The sequence below is a fragment of the Asterias amurensis genome, chromosome 20 (genome assembly GCF_032118995.1).
Source record: "Asterias amurensis chromosome 20, ASM3211899v1".
Classification (NCBI taxonomy): Eukaryota; Metazoa; Echinodermata; class Asteroidea; order Forcipulatida; family Asteriidae; genus Asterias; species Asterias amurensis.
In genome coordinates this window covers 9,747,518-9,771,198 of record NC_092667.1, presented here as the reverse complement: position 1 = coordinate 9,771,198, position 23,681 = coordinate 9,747,518, and the positions used below count along the sequence as shown (strand labels likewise).

Here is a 23,681-nt window from a genome sequence, read left to right as displayed (position 1 = left end):
AACATTTGAGCTAGATAACGGCTTTGTCCTTTGGATGGGACAAGTAGTCATGGGTACAATGTACCAGGATTGGTAGTGCACTTAAAGACACTGGATACCCTTGGTAATTGTCAAGACCAGTCTTCTCATTTGGTGTATCTCAACATATACAAAAATTAACAAACCTGTGAAAATTTGAGCACAATAGACCGATTCATTAAGCTCCGCCCCATTGCGTATTGACCAATCACAACGCAACGAAGGTCTGTCGACACTAAGGTCTGACATGCCTGCGGGTATGCTTGGCGCGGGCGGCAGAGTTGTGCAGAAAGGCATTGGAGAGCCCCACGTGTCCATATCTCGTTGGGCCCCCTATCTACCCCCTTTCAATGTTGGTTCCAGTTGCCAATCTTCTTCTGCAGTACAGTCAAAATTAAGCAGGGGGCATGGGGGACACATTTTTTAGTGTCAATGGGAAGGGGACAGGGAATTGTTTCATATAATGTTAGGAAAGGGTGGCCAGGATTTTTTACATGTACTTGTATTTATAAGGTAAAATAAATACTACTACTACTAATAATAAAACTAATAAAACTCTGACCTCTCCTTCGTCATTCTTATCTGCTTCCTCCTCAATTGTTTCCATTTCTTTTGGTTTGCCGTCGTGTGAATCTGTCTCGTCCTCGGAGCTCGGTGGTTGAACCAAATAACTGGTGCACGGAAACTGACAAACGGGTACTGAACACAGAACAAAGAAGATAACAAGGAAATAAATATATGATCAGTGGGAGTGTTGTGGCTGAGCGGACAAGCTCGGATGGTTAAGTCATGGGGATGTGACGTAAGACATAAGACATAAGAAGACATAAGAAAACTTTATTGATCTTCAAAAGAAGAAATTGCATTGCTCACACAAGTTTTTAAAAACACACCAAATATGAAAATGTAACGACAGGCAGATACAAATAAAGCACAAGATACACGGACAAGGATTTAAGAATAAAAAACAAATATAGGCCGACAGGCCATATATGTCTATACATCAAGGGGTTTGAATCCAAGTCGTGACACTTAGTGTCCTTGAGCAAGACACATCACCACTGCTTCTCTCCACCCAGGGGTATGGATACCTGTAAGGGCAGAGATGTTTTATGTGAACGATTAACTTGGAGAGCGGTAACTTGCAGCACCGGCTGTATACTCCCCAGGGGGCTGAGATGGTTTAAGAAATGAAATATTATGGCCCAGTGAACAGGGGATGTAATATAAGACGTGCTTTGATAAACTCTTCGGGCAAAGATAAAGCCCTACGTAAAAATTGACTATTATCAGGGGTGAGTGTCATTGCTGACAAAAAAAAGTCTGAGATTGGGATCCAAACTTTAGAAAGTACATTGAATTGATGGCATTTCCACCTTTAAGGTATCGGTGGAAGTGTCAAGGCCGAGCGGTTAAGAGCACCGATTTCAAACTCTCGTCTTTCTGCTCAGCAGAGTGTGGCTCGAATGTGTCTTTAAGCAAGACACTAATAACTATTGCCTTGTCCTTCGTATACACCAATTCAGGCGCGCACCGGGCGCGTATGTGTTAAGCACCGCGGCCATTGCTGAGGTAACATGTGCCTAGTTCTGTGCACAAAGACATAAGGAAATCATGTTTCTTTTCTCTTTTTATGGAAAAGGCTGTACACATTTCGACCGCAGCGAGCTCTTTGTACGTATTCAGACTATAGTTCTTTGTACATCGCTTGTCAGGAAATGCGCCCGCAGATGTTTCTGCCGATTAGCGCTGGTCATTTGTGACCGCAGTAACACACGTGGAACCTTTGATATACAACTAGTTGTAACTCCTTCTGTTCCTTGCTCTACGATGGGACCAACAGCTCTACGTCCCATCCGACGGATGAAGCAATGGCTAAGTGTCTTGCTGAAGAACACAAGTGTCACGGCTGGGGATTCAAACCCACACTCTGCCGATCAGAAACACCAGAGTTTGAATTTGGTGCTCTTAACCGCTCCACCACGGCACTTCCATCAACCTCTACAAGAGTAAAGTAAGACATCATCTAGAGTATGCCACACCAGTCTGGATTAGTCTCTTTAAGGGGGGGGGGTCTACAAAAGGAGTAAATAAAGCACTCACATAGTTTCTGCGGGGGCCTTGTTTGATACTGAGAGTCTAATGGTGGAGCCCCATTTCCGTCTCTGTTCTGGGTGATGAAGAACACTCCAAGAAATGAGCAAAAGCACCTGAAGAAAAAAATGATCAGGATTTAAAAGCGTGTTGCGTGTCCAGAAGTATGACCTTTCAAAGGCACTGTACACGTTTGGTAATTGTCAAAGACTAGTATCCTCACTTGGTGTATCCCAACATATGCATAAAGGAACAAACCTGTGAAAATTTGGGCTCAATTGGTTATTGAAATTGGTCATTGAAAGAAAACAATGAACAAAATATATATTAAACAAATAGTTGCACAGAATGGTGTGCTTTCAGATACCTTAGAAAAGCTCCTCAGATTCAATAATGTATGTGAAAAATTAACTTTTTTTCTCAAAGGCTAAATAACTTCATCTGAATCTGTTGTATGGGTTAGGAGAAAATTGTGCATAACCATGCTCAATTTTAAGCATGTAACATTTTCCTTCATGGTGGCAACCAAATAAGCTGTTTTGTTTGGTAAGGTTGTTAGATGCAGTTTTCTCAAATAATATATGAATTAATTTCAGAGAGAAATGATTCACAGAAAAAAAGGTTCTAGTATGAACTTCATAATCAGTAAGCTATCAGATTAAAATAAAACAGACGCTTTTTATCCTTACCACTCCTGTGTAATACCTTTAAAGCCATTGGACACTTTCGGTAAACAGTATTGTCCAAGGCCCACACTTTGTGTTTCACAACTTATATATAAAATAACAAACCTGTGAAAATTTAGGCTCAATCGGTCATCGGAGTCGGGAGAAAATAACGAGAAAATAACGTGTTTCCGCACGTTTTGCCGTGTCATGACATGTGTTTAAAATAAGTCCGTAATTCTCGATCAAGAATTTATATTGTTTTAATGTTTTCTCAAAAAGTAAAGCATTTCATGGAATAATATTTCAAGAGAAGTCGTTTACCATTACCTTCTGTAAACCCTGTAAGTTATTTGTAAATCTGTGAACTTTAAAAAAAAATTCTGTACCAAAAAATCCAATGGCTTTAAAGGGTCTGGGTACTTTTTGTAGGACAAAAAAACACAATGTCCACATATTTACATTAAACTTACACAGTTTGAAGATAATGATAGTAGAAAGCTTCCCTAAAAATATTACTGACTGAGGTGCTGTAGTTTTCGAGAAATGAGTTGAACAATGTCATGACAATAATTTTCATCTCATCAGTGATCATGAGACAAATTATTTTAGCATGTAAAAACGCATTTTCGTGAAATTGTTTTACTCATTTCTCAAAAACTACAGCACCTCAGGAAGTAATATTTTTAGGTATGCTTTCTACCATCATCTTCAAACGGTGTATGTGTAAGTTTAGTGTAAATCTGCGGACATTGTGTTTTGTGTTACAAAAGTACCCAAATCCTTTGAGAAAAGATGTTAATTCCAAGGTATTGTTTATAAAAAAAAAATAATTCAAAAAATCAAAAGTCTTACCCAAAAAGGAACATCACTATTTGTACAAAAGTTAAGCCGTTGAATTCACCGTAGAAAAATATACCTAAATAAAACGGAGAAGAGAAAACAAAAACCAGTTAACAAAGGCAGCATCCTTAAGTGTTTTGATTCAAGACTCAATTGCCGGCTTTCTTGAGTCTTGATTCAAGGCTTCAATCTATCTTTAGTCTAGACTCAAGACTCAATCGACAGCATCTTTGAGAAACAAGTAGGTGGCGCATCTTCAATTGTTGATTGAGGTAAAGTCCTATGGGCGGCATCTTTGAGGCTTGATTCAAGACTCAAACAGCCAAGTCTTCAAGTCTTGATTCCAATGGCAGGGCGGCGTCTTTACAAAAAGGCGTCTTTGAAAGATAGATGGCATTCTTTAGTCTTGATTCAAGACCCAATGGGCAGCATCTTATAGGCGGCGTCTTTGAGTTTTGATTAACCCTTCAGCACGCATACCGCCTGGAGGCGCCCTGCGTATTACCACGCATACCGCCCACCTGCGCCCACTCAGTTTGACATGGTGTACTTTGAGTTATAAACGTGCGATTAAAACGCAGCAAACAGCCGTAGATAGAGCGCGATCTCAAGATGACAACAGTCTAAAAATAGCACATGGTCCACATAAGAAAAAATGACGTAAGGTTCAAAGGTCGAAAGTCTTTTCACAATGAAACAAGGCATGTACGAGTTGGTGCTTCTCTGTGTGGATCGGGCCATATTTCTCTGTGTAGATGGACTTGGGGCGTTTGACCTTTGACACTGCTCACCTGCTAATATTGCACTGACTGTGAAGAAGACAAAGAAGGTTGGTACTACTACAGTGGCCTGGAATGCTTGCATAGCCCTCGTTACATATCTGGACACATAGGTAGAAAGAAAACAGCAATAAGTTAGTTTCACTCCCTTTAAACAGGGGTTTCAAAATTATATTCAACTTTTTGATGCACTAATTTTTCAATATAGTAGAGTCCTCTTGGAAGTGGGAAGGACAAAATAAGTTTTTAACCTCACAGTTTAAAAGGATGGTAAAATGTAACTTGTTTTGATGCTCTTTTAGAGAAACAACTGAATAGTGAAATCAGGTTAGTTTGGAAGGATTGTGATTGCATGTCCTGCATGTCCTTTTATCATTTTGGATGAGCATAGCTCAGAAATTGAATTTGCTAACCAAGTAAACAAGTTAAAAAACACCCTTCCTAAAAGTTTAGCCATTGACATTATTATTTGATTTGATTTCAAGAGACTGACAGACTTTTTATATTAAGTTTTTGAGTATTTGGCATTTACAGAGCTGCCAATGCTTCCTGATTCTGCAGTAAGTTCCCTGAAAATAATAAAAACTATCTTTCCATGTTAGGATGAACAAATTGGAAGATCTCCCTCAAGTTAAATGTTATTCTAAATATCTCCCTTCATGTTGTGCACAATATCCCTGATTGCAAAGTGCAAATGTTGGCTGCTGTGCATATTACATGATTGATTGATATCATCGTCAGGCCATCTTGTCTGATGATGCCTGCAGAGGACGTTCTACAGCACGGGCGTGCCTTCGTGCACATAGGGAGCCTATTTTAGACCTCATTTACACTAGATCCTGAGTGGTGGATCAGACCCAGATCTGATCCTACAATGTGGATTAAAAGCTTGTGAAAATGCAAACAAGCAGGATCAGACCAAGTTCGCAGGATCCTGCAATTTTAATGCACCTGAGGCCTGGTTCATAGTTCCTGCGAATGCGAAAATGATACAAATTTTGACGTCACAAATTCGCACCATTTGCATTTGAGTCAGTTGACATGTGCTCGTCAATTCTGTGAAACTTTTCCTCCAACACACAGCCCTGTAAAGTCAAAACTTGTACCACACTTGCATTCGCAGGAAGTATCAACCAGGCTTTAGGTGGATCAGATCTGGCACAGTGGATTCCAGGTTTTTTTTTCCAGGTCATTTCCGGGTTTTGCTGGGGACGGCAGGGTTTTCGCTAGTGTTTTTTGTGGAACTACTGTGATAAAAGGTGGGATCAGAGCTGGATCAAGCACTGGTGTTAAAGTAAAACCCAGCACAAGATCTTAATCTGTTGTTCTGATAAAAATACTGTATCTCAACTCAATCCATTCCTGGATTGAGTGTGAACATGGTATTAGTAATGTGCACCCAGAGCTAAGTCAGACAATTTGAGTGCAATATGCAATTAACCAGCATGACTCTTCAAATTGCGACCTTGATAGCCAATAGGAACTCCCACACTCACTGCTGGAGAGACCATAGAGTAAGGACACTTACTCTATGGGGAGACACCACTTAATGAACTCCATCAGCGATCCCAAGACAATTCCCGATCCCAAGACAATTCCCATCTTCAGAGGTTAGTACTCCCTAAGACAGCCCTGGGTACCAGCTGTTTTGATGCAGAGACTAATAAGGGGTTTCAATTTAAAGTAGAGTGTATTTGGACATAGAGTGAGGACACATGTCACTCTACATGTGTGCCTAAGAGCTGTTGAGTGACTTACACAGTAGGATGTCATATGTTATAGAAAGGTTTGTGGTAACACCATGTAATGACTATCTCTAAACATGTTGGGGTGGTTCTGAAAAAAAAAACGTTGGTTTCAACTCAACGTTTCGATCAGTATGCTCTGATCGTCTTCTGGAGAAAAGATGTACGTTATGAAAGCATCAATTTTGAATATTATATGATGCATGTGTCGATCTAGGTTTATTTTATTTGTTTGTTAATTAATGTTTGTCTATTTTGGGTTGAGCAAAAAAAAATTACATATAAAATCTCTTGACGCCCCCATACAAGTAGTTCCTTGAACTTGCTTAGCCAGTTATTAGGGACAGAGCTTTTTCAAACATAGCACCAAGAATTTGGAATTCACTTTGTGACGACCTCAGACAAATGCACAACATCATTTTCTTCCAGCAGACACTTAAAACACACGTGTTCTTGCTTGCTATTCCCAACTATACGTACTTTTACTTAACTTCTACTAGAGCGGCGCCTTTGAATGGTATATAGGAAAGTGAACCTTACAAATGCTGTAGTATTATTATTGTTATTATTATTCTACATCATTGAGTCCTGGGAATTGTTTTACTCACCTTATTTGTGCCACGCCCGTTATAACAATAACGATGATCATAATGTAAAAGACTGGATATCCAACCTGGCTCTGACCTGAGGCAGTGAGCGTTATCATACCAGATACTGCCTTGGAACCAATCACGGTCAAAGAAGCTGCAAGAAAGAAAAAAGAACATCAAGAAAATTATGTTAATTTTGTTTTTACCCATACACCGATGTGTGTCCGCACTGTATACTCAGTACTTTCCCGAGTCCTGTGAAAAAATATCACAGGCATGTTACTCGGGTGGGATTCGAACCCACGACCCTTGCAATTCTAGAGCAGTGTCTTACCAACTAGACTACTGAGGTTGCCCGGCAGCTACAGGCAGTTCGGATCCTATGTTTTGGCAACGGGTACCGCGACGATATAATAGATGTTAAAGACAGTTGGTAAGACACTGCTCTAGAATTGCAAGGGTCGTGGGTTCGAATCCCACCCGAGTAACATGCCTGTGATATTTTTTCACAGAACTCGGGGAAGTACCGAGTATACAGTGCTAACACACATCGGTGTATGGGTAAAAAAACAAAATTAATTTTCTTTATCCCCGATGCAAATTTAACGTCCATTATATCAAGAAAATTATTTAAGAATTTATGTCCCTTGTATCATTATCACCAGCAGCATCGCAGTGTGTTATGAAGTGTTAGTGCAAATATTACCAGCATGAACGGTTAGCCGTAATTTTTACATGCAATTTGACTCTACAGATAGCGATCACGCCATAACAGTAGCCATGTGTAAAGGGACTCTTCCCATTAAATATGCTACATGTAATTACATTCACACATGCGTACAGACCCTGTTGGTTTGGAAACACATAGAGTTGTGCACTAAGCAGACGCGCAATCGCGTCGGCGTCACGCACCCATTAGCCGTGTACAAAACAGCGTGATGTTCCCTCATTTTGCCAACCAAAACGTTAGTGCGTAAGCGCTATGTGCAATTTACATATTTCATGGGAAGGGTCTATTAGGCAATGTCACACGAGTTACCAGCAACTTGGAGGCAACCAAGATCACACGTGGTTGGTAGCACACGAGCCAATCTCCAAACAATGTCTTACAATCCACAAGAGCAGTGGGTGATGACCATTGAAATGTTACAGTCTTTTCTGTCTTAGAGATTGCCTGGAACTGGTTGCCTTGTGTAACATAGTAATAGTAATAATAATAATCAATTTTTGTACAGCGCTTTCAACAACCAAAGACAGGCATGTGAGTAACTATCCATGAAAAAAAGAGGAGAAGAGAAAATCGAGCAAGAAAAAAAGAGGAAAAGACATTATTCCTATACTTTTGTACACAGAGAGTGAAGGACAAAAGAGGAAAATCAAAACCCCAAAAGAGGAAATCAGCTGAAAAGAGGAAGTCTCACATGCCTGCAAAGGGCGTCTCAAAATGCTTCCAATATTTACCCCTGGTCACTAGGCCTTAATTCATTCGTTAAACCATCTCAGCTCCCTTTGGAGTACAGTCTGTGCAACATAAATATGCGCTACTTGGCTAAATCAATCACAAGAACCATCTCCTGCCCTCACAAGTAACCAATTCCACATAGCCCTACGTGGGTTTAAAGAGGGTTTATAGAAAGAATTGGGAGCAAAAAGGCAAACTTCTTACCTAGAATGGCAGCTGGTAGAATAAATAAAATAACATGAAGGGAACCGTAGCGGTGTACTACAATATTAACTGCTATAAAAATTATGACCTCCGTCGCCTAGAAAGAAAAAAAAGGTCTCAGTTAAACAAGGAGTTGGTGAATTTAACACAAAATTATATCGGTAAAAACAAATTATAACGAAACGTTTGCCGGGCCAGGGTAATGCAACATGGTTTGAGGGTGAAGTCTCATTCCTAACCCTTATTTTAAAGGGAATGTGTACCATTTTGTTTTCGGAATAGTTTGATTGTTTTATTCCTATACAACTACTGCGAAAATTCCATTCAAAATGGCGGTTGTGTTTTTTAGATATTGTCATAAACCGGAGCACTTATATCCATAAGAAGAACAATACAACATTCGAATGATACACAATCTGAGAAACTTTTGACTGTCAGTATCACTTCGCAAATTAAAATTTGTGGGGATAAAAACTGATAAACTTTTCCATAATCACACTGCCTTAAATAAGATATAATTCCCAAAATGCTTTATACTATCGAAAGCTGCTGTTCTTTCTAATCCAAGTAAGTTTTTGTTGCCAATAATTTTTAGAGTGATAACTAACACATACCTCCCCTTAAAGCCATTATACACTTTCAGAACAGAAAAAAGATCACAGATTTACAAATAACTTACAGGGTTTACAGAAGGTAATGGTGAAAGACTTCTCTTGAAATATTATTCCATGAAATGCTTTACTTTTTGAGAAAACATTAAAACAATATCAATTCTCGATATTGAGAATTACGGATTAATTTTAAACACATGTCATGACACGGCGAAACGTGCCAAAACAAGAGTGGGTTTTCCCGTTAATTTCTCCCGACTCCGATGACAGATTGAGCCTAAATTTTCACAGGTTTGTTATTTTATATAGAAGTTGTGATACACGAAGTGTAGGCCTTGGACCATACTGTTTACCGAAAGTGTCCAATGGCTTTAAATGGTTGGTAATAAATCCAAAAACTAGTGGCAATACAAAATTTACTTGGTAAGAAGTACAGCAGCTTTGGATAGTGTACATGGTATGCGTTTTGAGAAATTGTTCACTTAAAAAACTGCATTTATGGAAAAAGATTTTGACTGGAAAGCTCTCTGAGAATGTGTATTCAAGTTGCAGAAAATTTCTTCCTGGGTGGACCACTCAAGATTTTCGGCAATGTATCAAACAAAACGTTACCTCCTTAAAAAAATATATTTACAGGTTAGTTTTTTTGGTACCTATAACAATATAGAATTGAAGCAAACAGTAGGTTTCAATCACCAAATGTTGACAATTTCCCTTTAAAAGAAAAATATACTTGGATAATGTTGGAATATTTGTGATTTGTGTCAAAAAAAAAAAAAACGTGTACAAAGGTTATACTGGATGACTGTGAGTCAAACCGACAGGATGCAATGATGTGCTGGTACCTATCGCAAGTTACATATTAAAGGGTTTTGATACCTTTTGTAAATACAATTTGTGGCCATGACATGAATCCATATTCACTGTGAATGAAGATGTTTGTAATATAATTAATCTGTAGATGTTTCAGCCCCATTAGAAAACAACATAAATGGAATGACAGGTTGTCCTGGTTAAGGGGCGCGTGGGGTATGTTGATTTGCCCCAAACATCAAAGAAGTAATTTTGCTTTTCTTCCCACTTTTGCTCTCCATGCTGTGCCCAAAATTTCAATAAAAAATATGCAGCTCAGTTTGAAGAGTGCCGGCTCGTTTATGCTTGACAATTTGAAGTAAATTATTCTTATTCTTTCGATTGTTTAAACCCTATATTTATGTAGACTGTGTATGCAATAAAACTAACATGTGAAAAATTCTTTTTAAAAGATTGTCACTATTTTGAGATATGGCCGTAAATCCACAGCTTATTGTCTCTGCTGTAGGCTTCTACCCAAATGTTTTTTATTTGTCATTCATAAATACCTCAGATTTTTTTGCTATTCCTATTGGTGGAGAGCGCGTCACGTGGGTGTGTATAAACCTGTGTTTATGACCGGTAAAAAGTGTTAATTTTCGTCTCGGTAAAATTATCAAGAACCAGGCCACGTTGGGATTAAACCACTAGTTGAAAACCTCTCCACCACACATTGATTCCCTTGTTATTTGATGAGTGATTGCCAACCGTGTACCTTCCCTTTAAAAAAAAACATTAACAACAAAAATCAAAAGAAATACTGGTTTTTGGAGATGCTCACATCAAGATGGGCATACTTCTAAAAATGTTTTATACTGCCAAAATAATTTTATTGCCATTAATTTATAAGTGATAACCAAACAACGATTACCTTCCCTATAAATGAAATATTATCAACAATTATCAACAATTCTTACCAAGTATATAAGAAACACCGGGTTTAGGAGATGCTCATGTATCTGAGGTGCTGATAATCTAGTATTGTTCTGTGGAAAAGAAAACAAATGACAGGGAGGCCATTTTAGTTATAGACCATGGCTTTTTATAGTACATATAACTACCAGTAGCTTGTACAAAGCGCACTTTACAAAGTACGCTTTACTGAGTGCCCTTGTCATAGGGCCATAACATTCATGCAATCTTTCCCAGCTCCCTGGGGAGTATCCACAAAAAAAATGTCACACACAATAACAACCTCTCCCCTCGCAGGTACCTACTTATACCCCTGGGTGAAGAGAAGCAATTACAGAAAAGCTTTTTGCTCAAGGAGTGTCATAACCAGGATTCAAATTAACACACCGATGACTTAAAGGCAGTGGACACTATTGGTAATTACTCAAAATAATTATTAGTATAAAACCTTACTTGGTAACGAGTAATGGGGAGAGGTTGATGGTATATAACATTCTGAGATACAGCTCCCTCTGAAGTGATGTAGTTTTTGAGAAAGAAGTAATTTTCCACCCATTTGATTTTGAGACCTCAGAACTAGATTTTGAGGTCCCGAAATCAAGCATCTGAAAGCATACAACTTGGTGTGACGAGGGTGTTTTTTCTTTTATTATTATCTTGCAACTACGACGACCAATTGAGCTCAAATTTTCACAGGTTGGTTATTTTATGCATATGTTGAGATACATGTACACCAAGTGAGAAGACTGGTCTTTGACAATTACCAATAGTGTGTACTGTCTTTAATTCGATGCAGTAAATGGAATTCTTTTGATACATTTTTTGCAGCAAGTTGATTGACTTACCTGGGATGAAAAGACAACGATGAGGAAAGCACCAACGATAATTAAATAAGTTCCTAACAAGAAAAAGAAAATGAAACCAATTATACTCAGATACGAATAAAACAAGCAGACAAATTATATTTTGATTGATTGCCACAGCCTCTGAAAACTGTTTTATTTCCAAAACAAAAATTGTGAAGGTTGCCGAAAAACTTATGGCTAGCCAGTCACACACATAAAAACAGCTTAGGGTACACCTGACCCCACAATTCATTGGCCAGTACTTGGCTTCTTCTGCCCACATAACACTCATCAAATTTGCCCAGTACCTGGATTCTTCTTCCCATGAACACGTGACCTCAACCATTACTGGGCACCACGCCCGAAGTAATTAATTGGCAAACAATTGCCACACCACAACAAATCTGGCCAACATGGCTTCTCTTCCAATGTGCAAGTGACACAACCATTAATGGGCACCACGCCCCTATTACTTATTTGGCACACAAATGTTATACTTGTTAACTGGCACCTGGCCAAACATTAATCTGCATGCCCACCTGACTCCAATCACGTGGGCACACAGTCAGAATGCACTAAAACAATTATTGAAACTAGTCATACCTTACACAATGAGGTTAACCCATCAATCAATTAATTAAGTTGTAAAATTCCACCTTGAGACATGAGGTCGGACTTAGCCCCTGGGGAACCTCAGAGCACTAACACAACTTGTTGTTACAATACTTTAACTCAATATTACGAATGGGCGTGTAAGTTCCTTGAACAAGGTGTACAAAGTGAAAGAAATAATTCGACAAAGTACATTTACTTGCAACTATAACCCCCAAAACAGAAACACTCTGTGAATCCCGTAAAAAATGCCATACCGCAATGACAAGTTAAGATTACTGACAAGACCTTTAGGGTGGGAGTGGAGGGAAATTAATTAAATTGTGTGAGTATAAAACTTACACAGCCTCTTCACTTCGAAAGGCAGTGACAAAGTGACTTTGAAGTGAAAGTTAATCCCGCGCTAATTAGCGCGTCCCCAACAACGTAAGGTAAACAAAAACATTCATTGGCCAATGTTGACCTATTATAAACACCCTATTGGCTAATTGAAAACAAACACAATATTTATGCACAGAGGACTGTAAATAAAAACCCAGGCATACCAACATATTTGCCCGCGAACAAATTACCGTAGTTACTCAGTATTAGTGCACGGCACCTGGCCGCGCATCCCTGCACACAAGGGAATTACCCCTTAAGCTTGTACAATTTTAACCGCACTTTGGCAGCACACGCACCATGTGTAACTACACTTTCGCCCTGTGTATAAAGCATTTTATCCTTGAAAGATAAAATGTGATAAACAGAGCACTATTTACTTATTTTGTATTTTTGTTTGTTATTATACGTGCATTTAAAGGTATTTTACAAGATTTATCACGATGACAAGATATTATCAAACAGTATTCATGTTTTGTGTGATCATTTATAAACTTGAAATAACAAACATATGAACATTTGGGAAGGTAGTAATAACAATTAATAAAGAGAAGTTTATAAAGTGCAAAAACAATAACAGAAAGAATCCGCCTCAAGGTACATTGTAGGCCTACATTTTGTAACCACTATTGAGACCGTGGACACTATTGGTAATTGTCAAAGACCAGTCTTCTCACTTGGTGTATGTCAACATATGCATGAAATAACAAACCTGTGAAAATTTGAGCTCAATTGGTCGTCCAAGTTGCGAGATAATAATGAAAGAAAAAACACCCTTGTCACACGAAGTTGTATGCGTTTTTTAGATGGTTGATTTCGAGACCTCAAGTTCTAAACTTGAGGTCTCGAAATCAAATTCGTCGAAAATTACTTCTTTCTCGAAAACTACTCCACTTCAGAGGGAGCTGTTTCTCACGATGTTTTATACCATCAACCTCTCCCCATTACTTGTTACCAAGTAAGGTTTTATGCTAATAATTATTTTGAGTAATTACCAATAGTGTCCACTGCCTTTAAACACATGACAGGGCGAAACGTGCCGAAACAAGGGTGAATTTTCCCCGTTATTTTCTCCCGACTCCGATGACCGATTGAGCCTAAGTTTTCACAGGTTTGTTATTTTTCATATCAGTTGTGATATACGAAGCGTGGGCCTTTGGACAATACTGTTTACCAAAAGTGTCCAATGGCTTTAATGAATGTCTGTGATGGACAAACTCGTTAACTAAATTGACCAGAGATTTTCTCGGGAAATAGTGTGAAAGGGGCAAACAAGCCTATTGAATAAATCAAAAGGAGGGAGAAAACCACAAAATATTATGATTTGTCAACATTACACAGTTAACAATTGTTGACCCAAACTCAACTCACCTAATATATCTCGAGATCGTAGTTTTTCACCCAAGAAGACAATTGCGATGTAAACATTTGCTGCAAGACAAGAAGATAAACATTAATAGTTAGTTTGTATCAGGATTTAATACTACAAAATGAATACAATTACACGTACGTGGCTGAACTCAAGGCCTATAAATCAAAGGTTTTCGAAATGTGCTTATATTAAAACTTTGTACATTTAAACAAATACATTTTTTATTCATTGCATGAATTTCATATGAATAAGCAAATGTGGGCAAACAAATTATAAAATACACATTTTGAGACTTAAATCTACAGTTTTTCTGTCAAGTATTTGTGGTGAGAGAAGTTTGTTTGTATTATTCCCATAGTTTGCATTTTTGAATGACCTGAAAAGTTAGTGCAAAAAAAACTTTTATACTTGTCCTCATTAAAAAAAAAAGAAAATTATGGCCCCGAGAAAATGAAATAAACACAATTATCATCATTAAGCTTACCAACAACAGTGGTTGTGCCTAACGGGGCAACCACTGACGCCGGGCCGAAACCGTACGCCATAAAGTTGCCGATTTCACCAACCACCATCATGAAGATACCGAGCCACCATAACTTGCTGGTTAGGTAGGCGTGGCTGGTCTCTGCATGGAAGCCTTGGTTTTCTAGTCTCGTCAAGGCATATTTCTATAAGCAAAAAAAACAACATTTTGAAGTTACCATATCTATTAATTGTTATCAATTTAGAGTTGGAATTTTTACGTTTGAAAAGGGTGAGGACATTTTTATTTCTATTTGATACTGACAGTAACGCTTCTCAGACTGAGGCATGAAAACTGTTATTTTATTACATAACCACACTATGGAAGTGGTGTTTCTCAAACTGCTTTACACCATCCAAAGCCATGCCTCAGTGGCCCCAGGGCCCAATTTCAAAGAGCTGCTAAGCACAAAAATTTGCTTAGCACAAAATTTCTTCCTTGATAAAAACAGGACTATCGACCATACTTCCATTTTTTTGTATATTGCTTGTTACTTGTGTTCAACTGTTGTTTGTGTATCCTGATCATAACCACGTGGAAATTTGGTTGGTAATTCTGTCTTTATTGAGGCCAAAATTTCATGCTAAGCAAATTTTTGTGCTTAGCAGCGTTATGAAATTGGCCCCTGGTCTTAGCCTTGGTGTCATTCCCTGACCACCATCATGAAGATACATGTACCGAGCCACCATAGTTTGCTGGTCAAGTAAACGTGGCTTGTCTCTGCATGGAAGGTACAAATTGATTAGTTTTAATAGTATAATAGATGTTAAACTTGCATCAAGATAAAGAATGTTAATTTTGGTTTTTACCTATACCGATGTGTGTCTAGCACTGTATACTCAGTAACAGTGCTTACCAAACGAATATCTTTCCTTTAAAGCGATTGGACACTTTCGCTAAACAGTATTGTCCAAAGGGCCCACACTTTGTATATCACAACTTATAATATAAAATAACAAACCTGTGAAAATTTAGTCTCAATCGGTCATCGGAGTCGGGAGAAAATAACGGGAAAACCCACCCTTGTTTCCGCACGTTTCGCCGTGTCATGACATATTTGTTTAAAATAAATCCGTAATTCTCGATATCGAGAATTGATAATTGTTTTAATGTTCTCTCAAAAAGTAAAGCATTTCATGGAATAATATTTCAAGAGAAGTCTTTCACCATTACCTTCTGTAAACCCTGTAAGTTATTTGAAAATCTGTGAACTTTTTTTTTCCTGTTCCGAAAGTGTATAATGGCTTTAAACAAGCAAGACAAGAGGTGTTGCGATCATTGAACGAACACCAAAAAACAACCCAGCTAGTATAATGTGTAGTAATTAAAAAAAAGAAACAATGTTCGCTCTGAAACATACATTGAGTGACCAAGCAAGTATAATATTTAAAGGAACACGTTGCCTTGGATCGGTCGAGTTGGTCTTTGAAAAGCGTCCTGTAACCGTTGTAAAGATGTTGTAAAAGTAGAACACAATGATCTACACAAATATGCCTTGAAATTGCGTGGTTTTCGTTTTACCTCGTCGACAAACACGGTCGGCCATTTATGAGAGTCAAAACTTTGACTCCCATAAATGGCTGACCATGTTACAATGTAGTTCGCAACGTAAAATGAAAACCGTGTAATTTTGAGTGATACTTGTGGATCATTATATTCTACTTTTAAAACATCTTTCTAACCATATGCATTTCATAACAACTGGTTTCAAACGCTTTTCATAGACCAACTCGTCCGATCCAAGGCAACGTGTTCCTTTAACTGTAAATTGTGTACCATAATGTACATGTCTAAAGCATATAATAGTCACAGCCAGTACCTCCCAATGTCGAGTACTTTTTGCAACATGAAAACAAAAGAGTTTATTTCCGTTGTTGCTTATTGTCAAGTTTTTTACAAAAATTTCTTTTTAAGGTGCAACTTGAGTGCAAACAGTACGTGATTTTTTTGGTATTATTGCTCTTATTTTAATCACTGGTGTGCGCCATGTTCATGTTAACACCACATACCTGAGCTTTGTACAGCGAGAACAATATTTAACCAAACATTCCAAAATTGAAAAATATAAATTTGCCGTCTGACGCCTACTCCCGTACTGCCCCCGCAATGTGAAAACAAAGTCCATCATAAAACTCACTCAACAATGTAATTTTTTGTTATACATGGCATGCAATTTCATCTTAAAGGGTGTAGTAATTTTTGCACAAAACAAAAAACGTCAACAGATTAAACTTACACAGTTTAACGATAATGCTGGTAGAAAGCTTCCCTTAAAATACCACATGCTGAGGTCTGGAGCAAAACAATTTGCACAAAAACAGTTCTCCTCTCAGTGAGACGGAAACTACTTTTTTGAGTTGTGATTGATGTCATGGACAAAATCTTTACCAAATAAAGGTATCAAAACCCTTCAAACAAGGTGGAAGACCACTCTTGATAAAGGGCTAAAAGAACAACAATTATTTGCGAAAAAAATATATTTCTACTCTACCAGCCAGGCTTTATATTGATGATGCTCAAGCCTACATCAGTATGGACTGTAAAGGGGTAACCCTATTTCAGCCCCGGGAGCAGGTGGCAATGGCCCATGGAAATTTGTTTTCTTCTTCTTCTAGCTTCTAGCCCACACCTTAAAGTGGCCTTCAGACCTGTGAGTCTGGCGACTTGCAAAAACAGAAAATTATAAAAAACAAAATAACTCGGGGGGGGGGGGGGGGGGGGGGGAGCTGGCGATTAGAATTGTATTCTGATAAAATCTTACCTGTACGTTCATGGAGATACTGATGAGTAGATTACCACCGATGGCTAAACAAGCACCGATGATGATCATCTAAATTATAACAAAAGATTACACAAATTTTAGGATAACAATCTAAACCAAAGTTATGGAAAGCTGCTTTAAAGACACTGGGAACTATTGGTAATTGTCAAAAACTAACCTTGGTGTAAATGTATCTCAACATTTTTTGAAAGCATACAAATAAAAAACCTGTGAAAATTTGAGCTCAATCGGTACTGGAAGTTGCGAGATAATAATGAAAGAAAAAAAACCCCTTGTCACACGTAGCTGTGTGCTTTCAGATGCTTGATTTCGAGACCTTAAATTCTAAATCTAAGGTCTCAAAATCAAATTCGATGAAAAATTACTTCTTTCTCAACAACTACGTTACTTCAGAGGCAGCCGGTTTTACTCACAATGTTTTATACTATCAACAGCTCTCCATTACTTGTAACCAAGTAAGTATTTATGCAAACAACTTTGAGTTACAATAGTGTCCACTGCCTTTAAGCAAGCTTTTTGTATTGTTTACACTATAAATGTCATGTTTGTTGTACAAGTTTCCTGTTTTCTACCACATTGGCCCTTAAGCCCTAAAGCAGGTTTGTCTATGAACAAAATGTTAATGTAGACTAGCGGGATGCCGCGCTTCGCGCGGCACCCCGCTAGGATATAAAAATCCTTTACACAAATATTTCGAAATGTGGGTGAGGGTGTTATACGCCTCTCTCAATATTTATGCATGGCGTCATAACTCTAACCCAAAATGAAGCTATTTCGCACGTCCACCACTACTTGCAGTGGCTGTACCCACCTCGTTTTGGGTTAGACGACGTATTAAGCATCTAGAAACTATAAGGCTCCCCCGTGATCCTTATAGGGGTCTAATATGTTGGGCCTCCCTAACGTTACACGTTTTTCAAATCAGCGTTGATAGGTGAAACTGACCATTAGTCAGCAATAACTAAAGTTTCTTTTGTACTACACTACCAAAACTTTCTCCACACACTCAATATACATTCATAATGCTTGCATTTCCTTTTTAAAAAAAATTCGTCAAAAATGACATTTTTACGTCCCACGATACATAGCGTTGCTACAGCACTATAAGTAAAGCGAGTTTTTGGAACATGCTGTGTGCCACAAATCTAATTTATCTACTGTTTTTTTTCGGGGGGGGGGGGGGGGGCGGGGGCGGTAAGAGCGTAGGCCTCTTTTTAGTTTATTCTCATCTGAATTGGTCTTGTAAACTTTCTGGTCAATAGGCTGCATGTATAACGGGAGCACTTAACGTGAACGTCAAAAAAGTGTTTTGCAGGCAGAGATGCCAAGTCCAGAGGCTAGCTATGTGTGAGATTTTTCAAAGCTCAACCCCCATCCCCCCGGAAAAAAAATTGCCAGTTTAAGAAGGCCTTTTTAAATCACCGCCCAACCTTTTTTTTATTTTATTTTTTTTATAAATAAATAAAACAATGTGAAATTTAATTGTGAACAAAAAGTGTTTCAAAATGCATCAAAAACCTCCTCAGAATAATTAAAACTCACTTGAGGTACACAAGAGATGTTGATGGTTAATGTGGAGGTTCGATTGTGTCAGATTATATCCTTCCAAACTTGAAAAAAATAGACTAAAAATGAGTGGAGCGCATTTCAACGAATTTGCTAAAAGAATCGGAACAAACTTGTGCGCAATAAGCGTTTTGCGCTCTGCCGAATTTGAGCTGAACCTACTGGATGAGCAAAAGCGTGCGCAATCTGCAAATTTGCGCTCTGTTTGTACAAATTTTGTACAAAAAATGTCGTTATTTTTTTTTTCCCGATCTCGCCCCAATAATGGTTGATGTGCGTGTGAGCGTGAGACAGAGCCCAAATGCTAGAGTCTCACGCCTAATGCGTGAGACTTGGCAGGTCTGGTTTTGTTTTATTGTCACTTTGGGCTTATTGCATCTCGCGAAATTTGAACGACAAACGACACAATTTCTGACCGCGTTCATGTTCACGCTGCTCTAGGAACAAACCTCCATACATCCCATATCTCTGGAACCCTATATCGTACAAACTAAATAAAAACGATAAACCCGTCCCCACTCCTTAACTTTCTCTAACTTATTTCACTTTCAGAAAGCATGTCAAGTCATGTTTAGGGTTTGTTACGTCCAGTTTTGGGTCAATAGACAAACTCCTAAAAATGTACCCCATTCAGCCGCACGAGGTCTCTTTTGTTAATATTATCTCCATCAGTAACCAACCCGACGGGCCGATGGCTAAATTAGGCTTCAAAATGGATTTGGCAAAATGTACATTCTGAGACCTGACCGACACACTGCTCTAACCATTTTTGTGAATGGACTTATTCAAAAGGAAACTTAATGTCGATTTGCTTAACAACTTTGACCAAATGCAAAGCAAAGTTCTTTTTTTGCAGCTTCAAAACAGCCTTTGACGTACGTGTATAAGTTTCACCATAGAGTAAGGAATGGTTTCACAAATTCTACCTCCATGGTTAAACTCTGAAACTGCAACATTATACCTCCATGAACAGACCGTATTCTAAAACGGTATTCATGTACCCATTTGAGTTTACTGGCAAAAGGTCCAAGGTCGCCACCCACTGTCAACCTAAAGTGGTCCCACGGCGACCTTCTTCACCAAGCAACAGGTGGCCTGTCTCAAACCAGACAACACACCACTCACAATACACTGACCAGAATGGCTCTTTGTGTAAGCCCCCCCCCCCCACCCCCAAAATGTTATTAATTGTAAAGTTCCCTTAGACACCTTCCAACCTATAGCCGGCCCTACCCAATGTTTCCAAATTATTAAGCTTCCGTTTGATCCCATCCTTGTTCATCATGATAATTCTCATGCCGTTTGGAAGTGAATGTTTTTTTTGATAACAACGTCGACCAGTGGTTGACACATGGTCGCCTGCGAAACATCAATCTACGGTACTTCATCCATTCAATGCAAATTCGGTCAAATTCGTGAGATTGGTTTTCGGTTTTTGTCCTGGCACCCAGCCTCTTCGACCCTTTCGGCCCTGCGCGGCAATGAATGAACCAATCCGGAGAACCATGCTTAGTACAACACGAAAGTAACCTGACCAAAAAGGGCGGATCGAATGGCGGGTGGGCGGGTAAGGGGCAATGAATGAACCAATCCGGAGCACCATCTGCGAAACACTGTCCAATGAGTCGCCTGTCAGAAAGATTTCTAGGAAGTCTGGTAACAACATCGACCAGTGGTTGACGCACGGTCGCCGCCCAAACTTCCTCCAATCACATGACTTGTAAGTGCGAGTTTGGATCCGGGTTTTGCAGACTTGCAACCCGACGTCTGAAACCACACAAACGTATTGAATTCCACACAAACAACCGTGTTGGATTCCACAAGGATGCCATACCACTGGACCTTCTAATTTTCAATCCAAGATGGCGCAGGTTACGCTTTTAATAGTATAGATTTACTGAAGACATCAGCTTGTTGTGTGCCAGTGTGTTGCTCACAGCATTTGTACACCTTCGCTGAGAATATACTGGTAGCCTCTGGTACAAATGCATTGCCCAGCATTAGATGCAATTGAATTGAAGTCATAATCTCTTTTGCTATTGCTGACTATCTGGAGTTGGTCCTATAGACATGCTCATTAATTGTCCAAACCTGCTCAGTGCTCAGTCTATAGACATCTAGTATTGATGACTTTGTACAGATTGCCTTGTGAATGTCAAGCCCCCTTGTTTCCCATTCAATTCTGGGTAAATCTCAGACTATTGTGGGCAGTAGAGTTGGAGGATTAGAGGAATGTGCAGACAGTGGTATGGACAAGAGGGTTCTCCCTCAAGAATCTAGCTAGCCTACTTTTTGTATGACACACAACACAATGTCCACAGATTTACATTAAACTGACATGGTTTCAAATCCTACTCAAACTGACATGGTTTGAAGATAATGATTTGTCGAAGCTTCCTTAAAAAAATATTACTTGCCAAGGTGCTGTTGTTTTTGACAAATTTGTTAACAAGGAAATTAAGTCACAACAATGATTTTAGCATGTATTTTTGTGACAATGTTTTACTCATTTCTAAAATGCTACAGCACCTCAGCAAGCAGTATTTAAAGGGAAGCAAGGAGATAAGACCAGGATTGTAGTGGGCGTGGCTTACATTACCTCACATTTTACACTCAAGAACACCTCACAATATGTCATAACTCAGTGACCCCTCCAGCCAGTCCATGCTCCAATGCTCTATTTTAAAGACACTAGGCACTATTGGTAAAATTGTCAAAGACCAGTCTTCTCACTTGGTGTTTCTCAACATATACATAAAATAACAAACCTGTGAATATTTGAGCTCAATCGGTCGTCGCAGTTGCGAGATATTAATGAAAGAAAAAACAACACTTGTCACACGAAGTTGTGTGCTTTCAGATGCTTGACTTCGAGATCTCAAATTCTAAATCTGAGGTCTCAAAATCAAATTCGTGGAAAATTACTTCTTTCTTGAAAACTACGTCACTTCAGAGAGGGAGCCGTTTCTCACAATGTTTATACTATCAACCTCTCCCCATTTCGTTTGCAGCGCTCGTAAGTGAGGTTTTATGCTGCTCATTATTTTTAGTTACCAGTAGTGTCCACTGCCTTTAAACATACAAAAGAAGGCTTTAAATTAAAATGAAAAAAAATGAAATTTTTTTTTTTTTTTTTGGGGGGGCGGGGCAATGAGATAAGACCAGGATTGTAGTGGGCGTGGCTTACAGTACATCATACTTTACAAACAAGATTATGTAACACCTCACAATGTATGTCATAACTCAGTGACCCCCTCAAGCCAGTCCATGCTCCATGCTCTATTAACACACACACATTATGAACACACTACAAAGAGTAGGCCCCCTAAAGTAATTAATTAATCAAGACAAAGGGACTAATGAACAGTTTTCCCAAGCTTTTCATTAGGTAAGGGGATGATGCATCAACGGACATCATTAGTTGACGAAATTAAATTCCAATCCATGAGACTAAGACATGTGGTAATCTTTAAGTGAAGGAAAGTGCTGCGAGTTTATCAAAGCTAGCATCTTAAACACTGCCGCTATATTCCAATCACAATTTTCCTACGATGTCTCAAAAGTGCCAATCATTTGTTTAGGACAGGCTTTTTTAAAATATTTGAAAAACCTTGTTTGCATTAGAGATTAAATTAAAGGCAGTGGACACTATTGGTAAATACTCAAAATAATTATTAGCATAAAACCTTCCTTGGTGACGAGTAAAGGGGAGAGGTTGATGGTATAAAACATTGTGAGAAACGGCTCCCCCTGAAGTGCCATAGTTTTCGAGAAAGAAGTAATTTTCCACAAATTTGATTTCAAGACCTCAACTTTAGGACTTGAAGTCTCGAAATCAACTAAACACACACAACTTCGTGTGAAAAGGGTATTTTTTTTTCATTATTATCTTGCAAGTTCGATGACCGATTGAGCTCAAATTTTCACAGGTTTGTTATTTTAGGCACTTGTTGAGATACACCAACTGTGAAGGCTAGTCTTTGACAATTACCAATAGTGTCCACTGCCTTTAAATTAATTTCCAAACAGGTTTCTGAAGTCTTTGAATTAGGACAAACAAGGCTAGACAAGCTATCTATTTTTTAGAAGAAAAGAAAAAAAAGAAAAGAAAAAAAATTAATAAAAACATTTTTAAAATGTTTTCACATATATATTGAAATCACTTGGATTTAAAAATAAACTACTGGACATTGTAACATCTTGAAAGGCCATTTAGACTAAGACATCATGTTACATACAATGTAACTACCCATAGGATGTAGTAAGTATTATTATAATGAAATACAACACTGTTGTCACAAACATGTGGGGTTGAGCTACGTTTTGTCATGGTATTTTCCATCAGAGTCATCAGAACTTTTGTCATCGTTCACTGTACATGTAATGTGATATTTAAAGGCATCTGAAAGCACACGCAAGCTTCTCGCAACTTTGACAACCAATTGAGCTCAAACTTTCACAGGTTTGTTATTTTGTGCATACACATTGAGATACATGTACACCAATTGAATTGTCTTTAAGTGTTCAGTGTCTTTAAAGGCTATAATGTCAAGAAAGAAGTAAAGTCAGTGAATGCGAGTTGAATAGATCTGTAATTATTGATACCCGAGCAAAAGACAGTCATACATTTTTTTTATAAAAAACATCAAACAAATCCATGTTTATCGAGGAGGCAGCACGAACCATCCAAACACTCTCTGGCATCAGTATTCACAAAAAGACACCAAGGAAAATGAGTTGCATCTCCAAAACTCGCCTTGAGTTTGCCTTGAAATTGCTTGGTTTTCCTTTTACTCTGCTAACTAACACGGTCTGCCATTTATTG

At 38.5% G+C, this 23,681-nt stretch overlaps 1 protein-coding gene across 1 annotated transcript in view; it reads right to left on the bottom strand.

The window, feature by feature from the left end:
- The window catches only part of LOC139952279 (NIPA-like protein 2), a 37,542-nt gene that overhangs the window by 6,626 nt on the left and 7,235 nt on the right, over window positions 1-23,681 (bottom strand). The window contains exons 2-12 of the mRNA XM_071951360.1: window positions 17,270-17,338; window positions 14,470-14,653; window positions 13,985-14,044; window positions 11,621-11,673; window positions 10,781-10,849; window positions 8,401-8,497; window positions 6,753-6,888; window positions 4,412-4,500; window positions 3,633-3,696; window positions 2,122-2,228; window positions 581-717 (exon numbers count right to left, since the gene is read on the bottom strand). Of these exons, the coding sequence (XP_071807461.1) occupies window positions 581-717; window positions 2,122-2,228; window positions 3,633-3,696; window positions 4,412-4,500; window positions 6,753-6,888; window positions 8,401-8,497; window positions 10,781-10,849; window positions 11,621-11,673; window positions 13,985-14,044; window positions 14,470-14,653; window positions 17,270-17,338 (1,065 nt within the window). The remainder of the gene's footprint in view (window positions 1-580; window positions 718-2,121; window positions 2,229-3,632; window positions 3,697-4,411; window positions 4,501-6,752; window positions 6,889-8,400; window positions 8,498-10,780; window positions 10,850-11,620; window positions 11,674-13,984; window positions 14,045-14,469; window positions 14,654-17,269; window positions 17,339-23,681) is intronic.